Raw genomic sequence first — 18497 nt, 5'->3', positions numbered from 1 at the left:
TTTAGAGAGGCGCTGAGAGAGGGTTTGGACTGTGGGTGGAGATGAGTGCTAGAGAGAATTGCAGAAAAGGATGAGAAGAAGATGCTAGGATCAGAGGAAAGTAGAAGAGGGAAAGAGGGGTTTGCAGGAGAGGTTTGAGGGAGGATGCAGAGGCAGGTGAGCAGAGTGGTGCAAGAGAGAGAGGAAGAGGAGGAAAGGAAAAGAGCAACTAACGGAGAAGCCTGCTGTAGAGCTACAGCCGAAGAAGGAAAGAAAGAAATAAAAAGGTGAAAAAAGAGAAAGACCTTGATCAAAAAAAGGGAAAGCCATTCTGGGATGGCATCTGGCAAAACAATCCCCATCATCACAACCAAGCAAAGTCAGTGAAGGTAAGTCAGGTGAGCTTCCTTCTCAGGAGCAAGGTGCAAAGACTTCAAATGATAGACTGACAGGAAAGCCGGCCCATATACCTAAACCACTAGTGACTACAATCAGCTGCATTCATAGAAGGCTCTGAAGTAGAGAGAGAGATCAACCTAGATGTTGACTGGTTGACTGAATGAAGAGCAAGAGCTCAGCTCAAGCTCAAGAGCTCTGAAAGAAAGAGAAATAGAGGTCCACAAAAACAAAACAGCATGAGTGAAAACTACAAAACAGTTGGCGAACACCAGGTACAGAAATAGAATAGAGTAAAAAAGAAGGGTGGAATGTGGAGACATGAAGTTATCAAAAAAGTAGAAGTAATGTAAAGTAAAAGGTGTGAGACAGAAAAGATGGATCAGGCTATGAAGGAATACTGGCTAGCTAATAAAGAGGCTAAAGAGCAGCAGCAGCAACAAAGAACAAGAAGGCAAACAACCAGGACAGAGAGCAAATGTAGAAACTATCAAGTTGCAAGGTAAATGCAGAAAGATAAAAGAGACATTCATTCATACATACAGGGAACAACAAACACAACAACACACCTGTCGACCAGGGACATCAAACAAAGGAGGAGGGAGTCCTCAAGGAAGGAATAAAATCCTAAAGAAACTGTACTACCCCATGACACAGCTTTCAATTAAAGAGAATTAAAGAGAAAGAACCCAAGAACAGCACTAAGAAAAAAAAAAGAAGAAAGAGAGCAGAGAAAGGAGCATCACAGAAGACATAATGAAGATTTTATTTTTATTTATTTTACATTTGTTGACCGGGATAGTCCGACTGGATGCATGCCCATTTTCAGCGCCCAGAGAGGCAGGAGACTCCCATAACAAATCAACATAACATGTAACATATCATAAACAACAAAACAAATATATACAATACAGAGATTAGGGCAGACCATACAAATTACATATAGAATATTTTCAGTGTGATTAGAAGAGCAAACATTACAACAAATAGTCAGGTAGTGTTATTTCAGAGGAGAGATAAAATTACATAGTAGGCTATACCTAGCAGATTTACACATTCCAGAGACAGGTTAACCAGCTTGATACAGGTAACCTACAGTTTGTTGTTCCCAGGTGTTTGAGCCTAGTTTTGAGAGAGGACTGAGGAAGAGAGTAAGGTAAAGGTAAGGTAGAGAGTGGTGACCACTCTAATCTACATAAATTTAGAAGAGAAGAGCCGGCTAGTTAGTGGTTTTACATATCTGAATAAGGAGTCTAGTGGAGGAGGAGCCTGTGATCTAGGATTATAATAGATGACAAGACCTTAGGGATTGTCAGGAGGTATATATATATGATATTATGGGATTTAACCAATATATAGTATTAGAGTATATATTGGGGTAGTCTAAGCTGGATTAGGATTATTAGATTGATGTGGATTGTCTAAAAGCAGTGGCCTAAAGGCACCCAGTGTGGTTATAATAGCAATGTGGTTAGTTTATTCATTACAGTCTTTAGCATTAGAGAAGAGGGAGGCATGCAGAAGAGAGATGCATAGAGAAGAGTGACGAAGCTATGGCAACTTTGGCTGGGGTGGAGTTAGGAAGGGTTTTATAGGAAGGCTTTTTTCTGTGATGGTGATGATAGTTTTTGCTGATGGGTTTTGATGATTTTTATTATATTATCTATAATTTTACACCTTTATGTTTAATGGTGGGAGAAGGAGGTCAGGGAGATTTTGGTCCATTTATTTTTATTATAAATTATAGCAATTATAAAGTTAACGGTAGGTAATAATGCAGGTATTAGTTTTTTTTTTTAGAATTTTTAGAGTTTAGGGAAAGCCAGTTTTCTATTGTGTTAAAGGTGGTCTGGGTGGCTAACTGTAACTGTACTGGGGATGTGGCCGAGCAAATCAGGGTAGAGTCGTCAACATATTGGATACACTGACTTTTGGGATGACCATATTCATGTTGTTGATGAAAATGGAAAATAACAGGGGCCCTAGTATAGAGCCTTGTGGTACCCCAAGGGTGTTAAGTAGTAGGTTAGAGAGTTTATTCTGCCAAAGAACAGCCTGCTGTCTACCACTTGGATAGGATTTAAACCACTGAAGGGCTTTACGATCTAGACTGACTGTTTGCAAGGTGTGAATTAATAGTTGGTGGTCAACCATATCGAATGCCTTGGAGAGATCCAAGAAGAGGGCTGAAGAAATATGGTTATTGTTTCGATTATGGTTTATGGTGTTGGTAAAGGCTAGTAGGGCTGAGGTAGTACTGTGGTGAGGTCTGAAACCATGCTGGATATCTGCCATGAGGTGGTTATGGATTAGGTGGTGCATGAACTGTCTCTGAATACATTTTTCCATAATCTTTGCAAGTGGAGATAGAGTATAGCTATAGGCCTATAGTTTGAGAATTCAGTAGAGCTACCTCCTTTATGGAGTGGAATTACATAGGATATTTCCCAGATAGTGGGAATTTTAGCTGCTTCTATGGTTCGATTGATAAGTATCGATACCGGGTATGCAATAGCATCAGCTGAGTTTTGTAGGTATTCAGCAGGAAATTGGTCAGCCGATAGTGTGGTGGGTTTTAGTTCTTTGATTAGGGTACAGATAAGTGATGTGGCGGAGAGGTTGAAAACTAAATGAGAGTAGGTTTCTATAGGTGGCACTTTCTGGGCCAAGGGAGCTAGGAGGTAGTTGGCTGGCTAGGGTCTGAACTGTCTTGGTAAAGAATCGGTTAAAACTGTTTGAAACATCCTCTGGGGGGGTTATCAGTAATGGCAACTGGGACGGGGGTAGTAGTTTGTCCATGGTGTAGCAGTTTATTCAAGCCTGCCCAAAACTTCTGAGGGTTATTTTGATTTTCTGTCTAATTTGCAGTAGTATTGTTTTTTTGTCTTGTAGTATGATTTTTTTTTAGTTTTGCTCCTAAGTTGCCTGTATTTAATTTGATCTTGGAGGGTATTTAGTTGAACGCCATAAAGCCCAGGCTTTGTTTCTAAGGCTAATTTTGAGTCTAGTCTCTTTTGAAAGCCATGGTGCAGTTTTTGCCTTTGTTCTTTTTGAGCGAATAGGTGCATGTAAGTCAAGGATCTCAAGGAATTTATTGTTAAAGTACAGAACAGCTTCCTCTAAGGGAAGGAGTTTTAAAATAGACCAATTACATGATTTTAGTTCCTGTGGGAATTTGGCTGAGTCAAAGTTTTTGTTATTTCTAATATTTCTTAGTAAGGGTTGTTGCGGATTGATAGCTTTGTGCTTAATTATATATGTGAGATGGTGATCGCTTAAACTATCGGGGAGGTTACCAGAGGTGTACACAGATGGGGGTGATCATTAATGAGTACCCAATCAAGTATGCTTTCTTTTTGGTTGGTCTTACCTACCCTAGTAGGGGTGTTAATGATTTATGTAAATGAGCGTAGGCTAATATGGGTGGTTGTGGATTCTGATGAACAGGTGGCCCAATCTATATTGAAGTCTCTGAGAAGTAGGGTTTCTTGGGGGTAGTGACTAGATATCCAGTGTAAGGTGTCTTCAAGTGTAGCTATATTATTACCTGGGGGAATATACATGCAGATGATATAAATGCATTTACTTTTGTTAAGTTGCAGTTTGGTGGCTAGAATCTCTAAGTTGTTAATCTGAGGTGGTTATACTACATCTGTGGTTACATTCACTCTGATTTATAGAGTATAGCTACCCCACCCCCCTTCCTGGAAGCATGGTCCAGCCTGTGTATGTTATACCCAGGAGGTAGTACTTCACTGTCTGTAGTGGTAGGTTTTAACCAGGTCTCTGATAGACAGAGAATCTCAGGAGAGTGATCAGCAAGGAGTGCATGGTGTTCATGTACCTTGTTATTAATGCTTCTAATATTAAGATGACAGGTTAAGAGAGAGTTAGATGGCCTGGAAATTGTAGGTGTGTAGCTTAGGTTACAAGTAGAGGGGGAGTATGTGTCTAAGGTGGATGGGTCAGGGTTGGGGTGTATGTCTCCACCAAGTAATAGGCTAGGCCTAAGCTTGGAGATACGTTTCAGGAATTTGTCTACACGTTTGTGGTAGTTGGGTGAGTTAGGGAAATCATGGGCCTTGAGGATACTCAAAGCAGTATGGAGAGAAAACCATATCCTACATGACTAGAGAATAAGCATTTTAGTACCACTGTAGCAGAACAAAGGGGATATTCTCTGGACAGTATACAAAGTAACAAACATGTCACAGTGCTTGAAAGTGCTGGAAAGGGTGACTGATAAATGAATGCACAGTGTGTAGAAAGCAAGATGGGAGACTGACCTATGTCTGCAATGAGAAAGATAATGGAGCAGAAACTGGAGATGAGGAAAGAGTCCAGATACCCATTACTACACTTGTTGAAAGCATATTACAAGGGTCCTAAGAAAGCTGACTTGGGCAATCCTGTGAACATTCATAGGTTCATAGGTTCATACTAGGCTATCTGCCCAAGGGCATTTATAAGCCTAGCCCATAGTTATGTGGCTTTCGCCACCCCTTTAGTTTGAATAAAAACTATGCCTATCATTTTTCTGTGCCTCTGTCAAGCAGTGACACTGAAGTAATCCCTGGGGTATATCTGCGATCTCCCATCCATTGGTCAAGATTCCTCTTGAACAAGGCCAGCCTCACATGTACCGGGATTTTGTTCCACAGCATAGGAGTCTCTGGGTGATGAATCTGTCCCTCCAGCACGCTCTATTTATAACCGTGTCAAGGTTTAAGTCTCCGCCTTGTGGTTCTGAGGGATCTAGATTTTTTGAGGTGAAGCATATTCATCAAATCTGGGTTTGACATGGCCTTATATGTCAGGCACAGGTCACCTCTGAGCAAGCGGTATGAGACTGAATAGAGCTGGAGTTCTTTCAGTCGGGCAGCATAAGACATATTTTTGAGACCCTTTATCCTTTTGGTGAGGAACTTTTGGGGCCTTTCAAGCTGCATCAGGTGTCTGATCAGATACATTCAAATCCCTGAAAAGAATGGTAGAACCAGTGCAGGCTATGTGCATGGACCCAATTACACAAATAAACAGTACTTGTATTCACAGAACTGTTCCCAGTAAGGAATGGCTGTGCACCAGTGTTTATCTCCATGCCCACTGATGTGCATGCTTTTGAAGAACTACATTGACAAACCAGTCAGAGGGGAGAGACCAGTAAAAGCTGCTGTGTGCAGACATGTGGCACTACAAGGAGACTCTGAAAATGATAGGGGAATGGAATGCAATCCTGAAGGCACATGGGATGAAACGGAGTACAAACAAGACAAGCTGTCATGGCAGCAAATTGCGAAAATTGAAGAAGCTGAAAATTGACTTAGAAGGGAAAAATTGTGGAAGGAGGTAACAGCTTCAAGTACCTGGGAGGGATGGTTAGAATGAAGTATAAATCTGGCAGCCAAAGCATGAATCAAAGGTGCTGCAGCCGACTGGCCCAGAGTGTCAGGGGTACTGTATGACAGAAGAGTGCCAAAGAAGCTGAAAAGTAAGGTGTACAATACAGAGAGGACCAGTACTACTGTATGGTACAGAACCCTTGGCAGTGAGAGCACATTAGTTGAGGAAGATAAAGGTGATGGACATGAAAGTGCCTGAGACAGGTGTAGGATGCACATTGAGACAGACGAAGAAATGATGGCATCGGAACAGAAGCCAAAGTAGCCCCTCCTGCAGGGATGGTCATGGAGAACAAATTACAGTGGTTCAGGCACATGTGCAGGAAAGTGGAAAACAATTTAGTGAAGATTTGGAATAGACAAGAAGCAGGCAATACGAAATTAGGACATCCAGCCAACAGACTTATGGATTTCATGAGAAAAGACCTGCGACAGTCAGGCATAACTGTCTAAGAAAGTTAAAAAAAGGCACTGAACCGAGAGAGGTGATGATGTGATGTGGCCACCTCAACTCCACATAGAACAAAAAATTGAAAAAAAGGGGGGATTGATGATGATGATGATTATGACATAGGTGGTAGGAGAGCAGGCCAGCTTGCAGTTCCTGTTGTTCTTCCCCCTGGGAGGCCCCCCTCCATCATCTCCCTTTGAGAGCATCTCCTCCGCAGCTGTTCTGAGCTCTGTTACTACAGTCTCCTGAGAAAAATGCCTTTGCATGCTGAATTCCTGATGAGTCTAACTGTACTGAAAAGTGCAGGCTCAGATTCCACCAGGTGTATTGCAAGTCCTAGTGGCTGCTAACTACCATCATCCCTGGACAGTTCCTGCAGGCACCCAGGCTACAAATGAAACTTGGATCACTTGAGCCACAGTTAGAACTTTATCCCTCTATGCCATGAAGCTGGTTAAGTATTCTACATCCTTGAAATATCATGCCTCCCCCCTCTTACTACTAAAGCTGATCTCTGTCATCCTCATTATTTTCTCTCTCCCACAGTGACATAACTGCTTGTGTTACTTCTAACTTCTTCCCAGGCTCCTGACATTACAAAGCATCACCTTCCATTCTTCTTCCCTAAACTCTGCCTTCACTTTGAATTTACTTAGTCCTCTCTCATTCCCAGCTATGTCCATGTTCTCTCTCCTAGTGCCCTGATCTGGATGTCTATGTACCTTTCCAGACACTCATCTAGATTTGCCATCTCTTAATGGGCTAAAATAAAGCATCTCACTTTCTGAAATAATCTTCCCATGTCTTACCCCAGTCTTCCACTACACTACCTCATTGCTCTTTCTCAATTACATAATCAACAGTACTTCCCTACTCTGCCATTTCTAGCACTAAAGAATCTTGGGTCTGACAACACTTCTCAGAAGGCCACCACTTTCCTTAGTTCCTTGCACCTTTCAAGTCTGTCTTACTGCCTCTTTGAAAGTCCCAGCTGCCAAATCAAACATATTAATTGGCCACACTGTGGATTAACTCTCTTCTTGATCAAGCTGGTTATAACCCTCCAATATTTATAGGCAGATATTAGGCTAACTTCCTTGAAGGGCCATTTTAAGCCTATCCAGCAACCCTGGATCAGAATCAAACCATACATTGTGCCCACTTTTATTTTTTTATCACGTGCTTTCTCCACCTCCTCTTATTTTTCTGGTTATACTATTAATCAGTGTATGCCTTATACCACATGTGAATGTCTGAATGGTGGTGAAATAAGTATTTAAAGTATGCTATATCACATATGGAATTGCTTTTTAAGTGTTTAACCAAAAGCTTTTTTTCTGTTTAGGGCTGCTTTTTGCCTTCAGGTGGAAGAGGAAGAGTTCAGTTTGTGCCTTTTAATTAAATGGAGCTTGCGGCTGGCAGACTAATGGCAGAAAGCTCAAATATCTTTCAGGCTCTCATAACTAGCTCTTCGTCCAAGTGCCAATACAGTTATGCCACCAGCTGCATTAACCTCAATGAATGCACATTACTGTATAAATGACTGTTTTAGATGATTTTTGAAAGGGCACTCTGCAATGAATAAGAGGGAACTCCTTCTTAGAGACCATCTTTTGGTAAAAATCCTTTAATCTCTTTTCTCCTGCACTTGTTGAATACAATAGCGTCACAATGCTGAGTGAGGACACCACATCTGACACCATATGCCTAAGTTCTGTCCAAATGAATATAAATGAGCTGCACCTGAAAGACAAATACAAACTACTCAATGACCAAGCTGTACAATGGTATGTATGTAATACCTACCAAGCACACAACACCCGAAAAGTGTAGTGGGGACACTGAAGTATGAGGACAGCAGTATGAAATACCCACTCAAGGCTACCATAACAAATAACTGATATGAAGAGTACTCCCGTAACTGTTATTCTGGAAACAGCCCTCTGCAAAAGTTGCAAACAATCCAAAGCAGTGTAAAACCAGTACTTTTCATGAACAAATTTATCACAATCAAAAGATGAACAAATTTATCACAATCAAATTGAAAAGAAGGGCTTCTTATGTCTCACAGAATCACTGATTTTATAAAATCTCTGATGCACAAAGGAGGATGAGTTTGCTAAGACGGCAGTAGCAATTTCCTGTGCAACTCCAAAACGTACAGAACTTGCTGAAGACTCTCCACCAACGTCACAGAGTTTTTGAAAGGTTTAGCCCCATAATGGTAATGCTGCACTACAAAAAGCTGTAGGGTAGAACCTCACTTGGCAACAGAACACAAATACAGATAAATAAGCAGATGTCATGCATGATACTTAAAGAGTCTTGAAATTAAAACGTTTTTTTCTCACTGTGTAGTACTAAGCTTAACATCAGATAATTAACAAGTCTACATACCATTCCATATGATATTTCCATTGCGGACTAATCTAAATTTCAGCTTCTTATCCAACTGTCCTTTTTGTACTCTGCAACCAGCTACTGGTATTTTCTTCTTCCCAACAGTCACTTCAAATACAGCCAATACAGAGGCCTCTCCTGAAAAAGGAGAAAAAACGTCAGTTGATTCTTTGAATGCAAAATATACCCACAACCTGATAAAAATTTAGTACAACACAAAGGGCAAAGCATGGCTAACCAAACCTATGTATAGTTTACGAGGTTGTGATCTTAAAAGCAGACGCCAACAATAAAGGCCATGTGGTCTGGCAAGAAGCTTACAGAAAGCTCCATTTTATCATCAAGAGTAGTGAATAATAATCAACACAAACTGCAAAGTCATTTAGCATATTGAAGTATACTGTAACTGACAGAAATCAGTAGCATGAAGAATGTTCTACTTGCTTGTTATGTCACTGAATACTGTTAACACGTCATCTAAAAATGAGACGATATCATCAACATTCATCAAATACACTCAGGCTTGTGCGCCTCCAAGAAAAAAGGGCAGTGTCAGTGGTGGAACACGTAGCTCATTCACATTTGGTGCAGAAGGCTGTGGGTTCTATTTTCACACCAGGTAGATAGATTGCTGACACTGCAGTGCAGCATAAGTGGGTTATGCACTCCTGAGTGTGCTGCCTTTCGGATGAAACTTTAAACCAAGGCCCCATCTGCTTGACTTAGTGGTTGCTCGGGTGGATGTAAAAGATCCCACAGCACCTATCAAAAGTCATGTGACATTTCCTGATACCCTGACCAAATTTACCCTAGTAGTATAAACACCACCTCAGGTATCCATTGGAAAGAGGTTACTAGCCTAATGGGACTAACCTGGTCAACAAAGGATAAATAAATAAAACTTCAGTCTGTCAGTCACAAACAGCATCAATTTCAACATTTTTGGCACCAGCTGCTCTCTGCAAGGACAAGTTAAAAGTAATTCAACTACAACTACTTTAGTAAGCCATACTATCTGGATAGGGTCAGAATGAGCAAGACAATGAAATGGTTCACAAAAATAAGAAATAAAACATGAAAAAAATAAACACACTCAAAATTCCATGTTTTTTATCTCTCGTGTAGATTCTTTAAACTTAAAGCCAACATTTGGGAATGCCCTTTTACTTGGACATAATGTCTGTTGATGTTTACTCAAGCTGCCACTCACAACCAATACTGCACTTTTCTGCTCCTTTTCTTCTGCTAAGTTTATAAGCAGTCTCTATCCATACGATACATAAACGTTTAAAATTACTGTTTAGCTATAAAATACACACAGCAACCAACATGAGGTCACTAGTAACAGGGACATGACTGATTTTTGTTGCTTATATTCCAGCCTCTCAAGATTACCAACAACTAAGCAATAACTTGAATACATACCATTTTTGCTACCAGTGACCTCATACAGATCATTCTCTACAGTTACTCCCAGCAAATAAAACTATTCTACTGCACTTCAAATGCAAATATATACATTGAAAGACAAGGTTAAGCCTAAGTAAACCAGTTCAAAAGAATTTTGCAGTTTTTCTAGTCCAAGCAAAGGTAGCATCTCTCGATTTAGTTTCTCCAAGTCTTTTGGGTTTCTAATCCAATAATGGGAATGGACCCTATTCCTAAGTCAGTGTATGAATAAAGTTCATGAATTTAGTATTGTTTCAATCTTTGATATTTGACAAAAGTGCCCTGAATTGACTCCTCCTATAATTCATATGGAGTTACATGTATTGGCAGCATTTTTTTAAGAGAACCCTTTGGTCCTACTACTACTGGAATTGTCTGGGTATCTACTGTTCTTGTTTCTGCCTGCAAAACCTGGCATTTTAAGACTCTCTCCCTCTCTACGCAAGACACTGTAATCACTGGGTGCAGCAATTTCAATGATCAGTACTACCTTTTGCTTTTCATACACTACTATATATGTTTTTTCTTGCATTTTCTGAACTGTTGGTAATGGGTGATCCCATGAGACAAACTTTTATCATTCTGCATAATAGTTTGTCTCTCATGTTTCCAATGCTTGTCAACTACTTCAGCGTTAATGTTTGCACAATCTTCACTGCAACAGTCTTGCCACATTACTATGCCTTTCAGTATACAGGCCCTCTGCCATTAGTGTATCACACCCAGCAACAAGATGTGCAACTGTTTCCAGTTCTGTTTTACAGAACCTGCATCTGTCTGTTTCTCCCACATGTTCAATGGACATTGTAAACCAGCATGTATGTAGTCCAGTATACTGGGCTGCCAATATTAACCTTTGATCTTCTGGTTTAAAGTAATCTTTCCTTAACCATTCCTGCATTAAATCCTGCTCAACATTTGTCACTATATTTATGGCTTTTCCACAGCTCTTTCCTTCTCATCTGATCCTTCTCCTTATATTCTTTCTTTTGTTTTTCGGCACATGCAATTGCTGTCTGATTTTTGTCTACTTCTGCTTTGGTTTCCATTCCCACTTGGCACCTAAATGCTTCCTCTAAACTAAACACAGAGGTCATATTACACTTCTTTTCCTCATGTTTTAAAACTTTCACTGTGTTTGGATCTGATGAGGTCAGCAAATACGTATGCAGTCCCATGATCACAGATCTATATATGGGTCTACTTCAAAACATTGAAATCTCACAACACTGGAATTCATAACATTGAGACCATAATATCGAAAATTCAAAACACTGAAAACCCAAAACAATAAAACTTCAGAACACTGAAACTTAGCAGAACACTGAAACTTAGCTTCATAACATTGAAAACTACAACGCACATGTAAATAACATCCCCTTCACCTATACCACCACCTAACAAACACACTTTCCATTACTTTTCTACAGGAGGGGCAAGCCCCCTTGCACTCCCCATGTGGGGGGCTCTGCCCATCAAATCACCCATAAATTAAATATACCAACTCCAAGATCGCACTACAGTGGAAAAAAGTTAATTTCCTAACCTCACTGTATCGTGATCACCATACACTGAGGTTAGGAAATTTTTTCCACAGAAAAGTAGTAGAAAGTGTGTTTCTTAGTTAGGTGTTGTTCTAGGTGGAGGGGATCTTATTTACATGTGCAATGTTTTCAATGTTATAAAGCTAAGTTTCAATGTTTTTAATTTTCAATGTTATGGTCTCAGTGTTATGAATTTCAACATTATGAGATTTCAATGTTTTGAAGTAGACCCATATTTTATATATATATATATATATATATATATATATATATACACATACATATATATATATATATATATATATATATATATATATATATATATATATATATATACACACACACACACACACACACATATATATATATATCTAGGAATTAATCAAAAGCCCAAATCTATTACCACAGAACGCACTTTAACGTAAGTGCTTTCATCAAAAAAGCGCTTTCATTAAAGTATGTTAAAAAAAACAAAACAAAAAAAAACATAAAACCCCCTGCACCCCCCCTACTGTAATATTCTCACTCCGAGGTAGCACTACAGTGGAGAAAAGGGAATTTTCCCTTACTGCACTGTAGTACGACTGGAACAACAAGCACACTTGCGTGAAAGTGCTGCTTCGGTGAACAGCACTTTCGCGCAAATATGCTCATCAAATTGGGATTCGGTGAAAGATGCAGTCAAGCATCTGTACGGATCCTATATATATATATATATATATATATATATATATATATATATATATATATATAAAATCAATTTCAGAGACACCCATACCTCTATCAGAGCAAGGGATATACGATCTTGCTATATATACACTGATTTTCATATGTCATTTGATAAGCATGAAGCATTCTTCTTGTTTTTCTGTTCAACTGATCCAGTACCTTTTGGGGTTAGTCAATCACACCAAAACCAAGTTAAAAAAGAAAGAGGAAATTGGTTTATAGTTTGGACTTAAATCCTAGATGCAAGGGCTGTTTTCAATATTAGTTTTAGTCTTCTGAAGTATTCCTGAGTTTTATTCGCATTTGTTCATGTTTTATTGCTGATCCTATAATAATTCCCATACAGTAATCTCTCAGTTAACAGGCACCCATGAGGATTGGTGGATGCTGGATAAATGTAGTTTCTGGTTGCTTGAGAGTTACTATTAAAAATAGGCCTGACTAATAGTGTATCATATACTATTTGTTTGGTTTGGCTTGTTCTTAGGCTGGGGAGAGAGGGAATTTATTCCTATCTTCCCTTTTAAAACTCTAAAACTCTAAAAACATAAGGTATGTTTCTGCAAGGGGGGAGGGGACAAAGTACAACACATGAAAATTGGACTGTATTTCTTTGATTTTTTTTTTCTGGTTGCTTGAGTACTGGCTGAGAGTTTACTGTACATTTATACACTCCTTCCTGTGCAAGTTTCTTTTTTTTATCACATTTATTTATTTAATGACTGACATTTGATTACTGGGAAAGCCCGGCTGGGTAGAAGCCTATTTTCAGGGAAGGCCTGAGGAGAAAAGCTCCAAATTATTACAAAACATTTTAACAATAATTTTCAATCTTCAAAAATAAAAACATCTACAGTTTAAATAATTATAACAAATTAGACATAGTATACAAACATTGTCATATACCTTGTATTGATTCTTAACCATTCATTTAATATTTAGAGGAATTTTAGACAGTCTGTAGAAAAATTAAAGATATGTTAGTCTAATACAAATAGGAATTGCAATATGAAGTGAAGGGAAAACAGGGTTATGGTACATTTAGAGAAAAAGTCAGGAGAAAGAATTAGGTAGCAGTAAGGAAGTAAGTGAAGAAGAGAGAGAGTAAGGAGGTATAAGGAAATGAAAAGGTACTTGTTCGCATTTAGGGATACAGTTTATCCTGGTTTTGAGCAAAATCAAAGCCAGATTTTAGCTAGGTAGTCTTCTTCAGTGGTTTTGAAAGATGGGAAGTCAATTTATAACCAAGAGCAATCAGTTTATGGCCAGAACGAAGAAATTAAAAAGAGAAGCATGTAAAGCAGGTTGTCATTTCCTGAGACTAAATAACTTGCATATGCAGTATAGTATGCTGGTCAAGCTAAAGGGGACACTGGCCAACTTTCAATCACAGAGCATGCATTTATGTAACTGATTAAATTTAATACACAACAAAGGTTCTTCATGACCAATATGCTTACGTTAAACAATGACAAAATTCTCAGCAAACTTGTAGATGTGGGACCTTCTGGCAGAGGTCCTGCAATATCAAGGTCAGATGTAGTCACCAGAGACTATTAAAAACAATGGCAAAATTCTCAGTAAACTTGCAGGTGTAGGTCTTTGTGGCACATTCCTATCCTAGACTGATAACTGGTGTTTGTTCAGGATGTGCATATAAGCAGTCCTTAACTCCAGGCTAAATCTTCATCTACAGATGTTTTTTTAACACCTTTATTGAATTATTATTTCTGACATAGGCAAACTTACATTTATATAAAACTAATCAAACACTATTAACAAGTTCACATTTACAAACATATATAATATGTAATATATGTTATGTACAATCTAAGCAACATTACATAAACCATTCAATTCCTGCCTTATCTTAAACCTCATTCCTCATCCAAAACATTTTTCTGCATGTATCGTTCCCACAATTTCCATTCTTTTCTATGTAATTTATTCCTGGCTTTTCCAAGAGTATGTCTGTCTTTTTTTCCCAGAAAACACAACACCAAAACAACTTTTTATTTTACATAGAAAAAGGATAATCTACAACAACAACAATAATTACCCATTTCCATCACACAGTCATTTTAGCATTTTCTGTATTCTTTCATCAACCTTCCACAACTTATTAAAGAACAATTCCACACAAGGATTCTTCCACGTCTGCTGCACACATTGCATCAACATGTTACCCTCGCCATTTTTTCTTGGCTTTATTTTTTTATTAAACAAGAAGTATAGTACAGTTGTGTACACTTACCATAAATGTAGATGTTCGAGTGTATTCACTGTTGCAGTCATTACATTTGGGTTATCTGCTTGCAGGTAGCCCTCAGTCGGCCTGATTAACAAAGTCTTGGATCCTGCGTCGGTTGCTGTCCCTTCTTCCATGACATCAGGTTGTCAGGGGTATAAAACATGCAGCCGATGCCATTACATCAGTTTTTCTTGCCCCGGATATCAGGTGCCCCCCTAATGGGGAGCAATTAAATATAAAAATACAATGGTATACCTCCAACAAAAAAGAAAATACACCAAAAAGCTTTTAAGCATAGGTATACACACAAGAATGAAGGCGAAGGCTCGAGTTAAATGACCCAGAAAAAGAAAATAACCTGTAATAGCACACAATTCTCCAAGGGTCATGCACAAAGGATATCACAATGCAGTAATAAAATCACGATATAGTAATAAAAAATCCAACAGTTTATTCATTCAAAATAGGTGAGCGCTTTCATGGGAATAACTCCCACTACTTCAGACCATTCAATAAAACAAAGCACAAACAATCCCTATATATATATATATATATATATATATATATATATATATATATATATATATATACCACATTTTTCTTAACTGAATCATTCAAATTATTTAAGCTCCCATCCCATATTTTAAAGTGACACAGTTTAAACATTATGTATAATTATTTAAAGTCATTATATTTATATATATACCTTCCTAATTAATATAACTTCATAAAACAGTTAGGAATTACATAATTTTGTAAAATATAGAAAATCTTATTAATATAACCACAATAAATATCACCAAGGAGAACAAAAGCAGCATTAATGACCAACCGAAACAACATTAATAAATGAGGAATTTATTAATGTTGTTTCTGTTGGTCATTAATGCTGCTTTTGTTCTCCTTGGTGATATTTATTGTTGTTATATTAATAAGATATTTTATATATTTTACAAAATTATGTAATTCCTAACTGTTTTATGAAGTTATATTAATTAGGAAGGTATATACATATAAATAAAATTATTTTAAATAATTATACATAGTGTTTAAACTGTGTCACTTTAAAATATGGGAGGGGAGCTTAAATAATTTGAATGAATCAGTTAAGAAAAATGTGGTGTATATATATATATATATATATATATATATATATATATGGATTGTTTGTGCTTTGTTTTATTGAATGGTCTGAAGAAGTGGGAGTTATTCCCATGAAAGCGCTTGCCTATTTTGAATGAATAAACTGTTGGATTTTTTATTACTATATTGTGATTTTATTACTGCATTGTGATATCCTTCAGCACTGTGTATGACCCTTGGAGAATTGTGTGCTAAAGTAGAGGTATAGCCAAAAGAAGTTAGGGGGCTGGAGGGAGGGTAACCAGGACTGCAACAGTGAATATACTCGAACATCTACATTTATGGTAAGTGTACACAACTGAACTATGTTCTTCGTGTCTCACTGTTGCAGTCATTACATTTGGGTAGATTCCCAAAGCTATGGTTGGGAGAAGGAATTTAGATAGCCTTAGGGACCAGCTATAAGGCCCTGCAAGACTGCAGTGGCAAAGCCAGCTCTGGATAAAAGAAAACTGGCAAATGATAATGCTTGGTGAAAGTATGTACAGAACTCCAAGTAGCAGCTTCTAGGATGTCCCTGGTAGGGACGCCTCTGAGAAAGGCTGTAGAGGTAGATGCAGCCCCGGTGGAGTGAGGTCGGATCCCCTGAGGGATAGGTTTTCCATGGTGCTTATAGCAGAAATAAATGCAATGGTCTATCCATTTAGAAATGGTTTGTTTTGAAATAGCCTTCCCCTCTGCCCCTGCAGCAACTGCCACCAGCAGTTGTTCAGATTTCCTTTGAGGTTTAGTCCTGTCCAAGTAGAATCTAAGTCGTCTGTGCACATCCAAGGAATGCAGTATCCATTCCCCTTTGTTCTGTGGATTGGGAAAGAATGTCAGAAAATGAATGGACTGATTAAGAGCCACACTGGATACCACCTTGGGCATGAAGGATGGATTGGTTCTGAGGGACACCCTGTCCGCATGAAAGATGATGAAAGGCTCCATTGCCATAAGGGCCTGTAATTCAGACACCCTTCTTGCTGAAGTTTTTGCCAAAAGGAAAGCTGTTTTCCAAGAAAGAAATTTTAAATCTGCAGTAGCAGATGGCTCGAAAGGAGGCAGAGTGAGTTTCTCCAAAACAAAGTTAAGGTCCCAGGCTGGGGTTGGAGCTCTCCTGGGTGGTCTCAAATTTTTGGCCCTCTGAGGAACTGCTTGAGCAGAGGATGAGAGAAGAGAGGAGGTTCTGTGTTATAATGAGCTGAAATGGCTGAGGCGTGAATTTTGATGGAGGAAAAAGACAGGCTCTTGTGAAGCATCTCAGTTAAGTATTGTAAAATCTGGAGTAAATTGGGTGCTGCTGTGCTCATCCCTTGAGATTGGTTCCAGACACAGAATCTTTTTCATTTTTCAGCATACGATTTTCTAGTACTAGGCCTCCTTGCCTCTAAAATGATATCCATCACAGGTTTACTGAGGGATGGAAAAGCTGAAATTAGGTAATTAGCCAGGCTGATAGGTTCAGTGTTAAAAGCTGAGGGTGCAGAATCTGGTTCTCCTGCTGAGACAACAGGGAAGGAGTCTGAGGCAGGTGCCATGGGGAAAACCATGACACACTGCGCAGGAGGGGGTACCCGTGTTGGCGTGGCCAGTTTGGTGCAATCAAAATCATCCTTGGCTTTTCCTGTTTGATTTTTAGTAGTACTTTGGAGAGCAGAGGCAGAGGGGGGAAGGCATAGACTGGTTTTTCCAGCTGAAGGACAGAGCATCCACTTTCCAGGCTTGTTTGTGGGGAGTCCTTGTGCAAACTTTGTCCAACTGAAAGTTCTGGGGAAGAGGCAAACGGGTCTATATCTGGGCTCCCCCATTTGCTTGTCAACATGTTGAAAATCCTTGGTTCCAGTTTCCACTCATGTGGGTACATGAGGTTTCTGCTTAGTCCGTCTACCAGTGTATTTAATTTTCCTGGTAGGAATTGAGCTTGTAGGTGCACTTGGTAGCTCAAGGCTGTGTTCCACAATGCCATGGCTAGTCTACAGATGGGGTAAGAATGTGTACCCCCCTGCTTGTTTATGTACCACATAACAGTGGTGTTGTCCGTCTTTACCATTAGTTGTCCTGGAAGAATGCGGTCCTTGAAGGCTGTCAGAGCATTCTGTACAGCTAACATTTTTTTTATGATTGATATGCAGTTGCATTTGACTTGGGTTACATTTGCCCTGAATGCACTTCCCTGCCAGGTGAGCCCCCCATGCATAGTCTGATGCATCTATTGTTAGGGTTTGGGTGGCAGGGGGTGGTGTGAAAGGTAGTCCCCTGTTTTGGTGGCAGGCCTCTGCCCACCAAAGGAACTCTAGACCTAGGCAAGGTAAGATAGGAATCATTGCTTCTAGATCCTGAGAATGTTGACACCATAGGCTTTTTAGATACCACTGTAGTTTCCTCATATGCAGTCTTGCATGTGGAATTAGAAGAATGCAGGAGGCCATGAACGCCCAAGGCTTGCAGTATTTGGCTTGCAGATAGCAGGGTTTTTGTGGCCACTTGTTTGAAGTAGGTTGTTAAATGAATTTGTTTCTCTGGCGTGTGGAAAGCCATCTGGGAAGTTGTATTCAAGCTTGCTCCCAGGAATATAATTTGTTGACAGGGTACCAGGTGTGATTTCTTTTCGTTTCTGGTGTACCCCAGACAAGTTAGAACCTTTTGTACAAAGGCCATATGATTCAAAAGTATGTCCTGACTTTCTGCCTGAATTAGACAATCATCCAGGTATGGGTATATTTGAATATTTCTTTGCCTGAAAAATGCAATAACTGGAACTAGGCACTTTG

The 18497-nt window shown here is 39.1% G+C and overlaps 1 protein-coding gene across 1 annotated transcript in view; it reads right to left on the bottom strand.

Annotated features, from left to right (window-relative positions):
• Nucleotides 1–18497, bottom strand: part of MTIF2 (mitochondrial translational initiation factor 2) — a gene marked incomplete in the record, with an annotated part of 1010271 nt that overhangs the window by 167797 nt on the left and 823977 nt on the right. Inside the window, 1 exon segment of the mRNA XM_044055171.1 lies at nucleotides 8626–8766. Coding sequence (XP_043911106.1) covers nucleotides 8626–8766 — 141 coding nt within the window.

This window comes from Protopterus annectens, chromosome 1.part2 (assembly GCF_019279795.1).
Source record: "Protopterus annectens isolate FY-2018-M chromosome 1.part2, PAN1.0, whole genome shotgun sequence".
In the NCBI taxonomy this organism is placed as follows: Eukaryota; Metazoa; Chordata; order Ceratodontiformes; family Protopteridae; genus Protopterus; species Protopterus annectens.
Note: the sequence above shows the minus strand (reverse complement) of the source record. Positions and strands in the feature narration are given on the sequence as shown.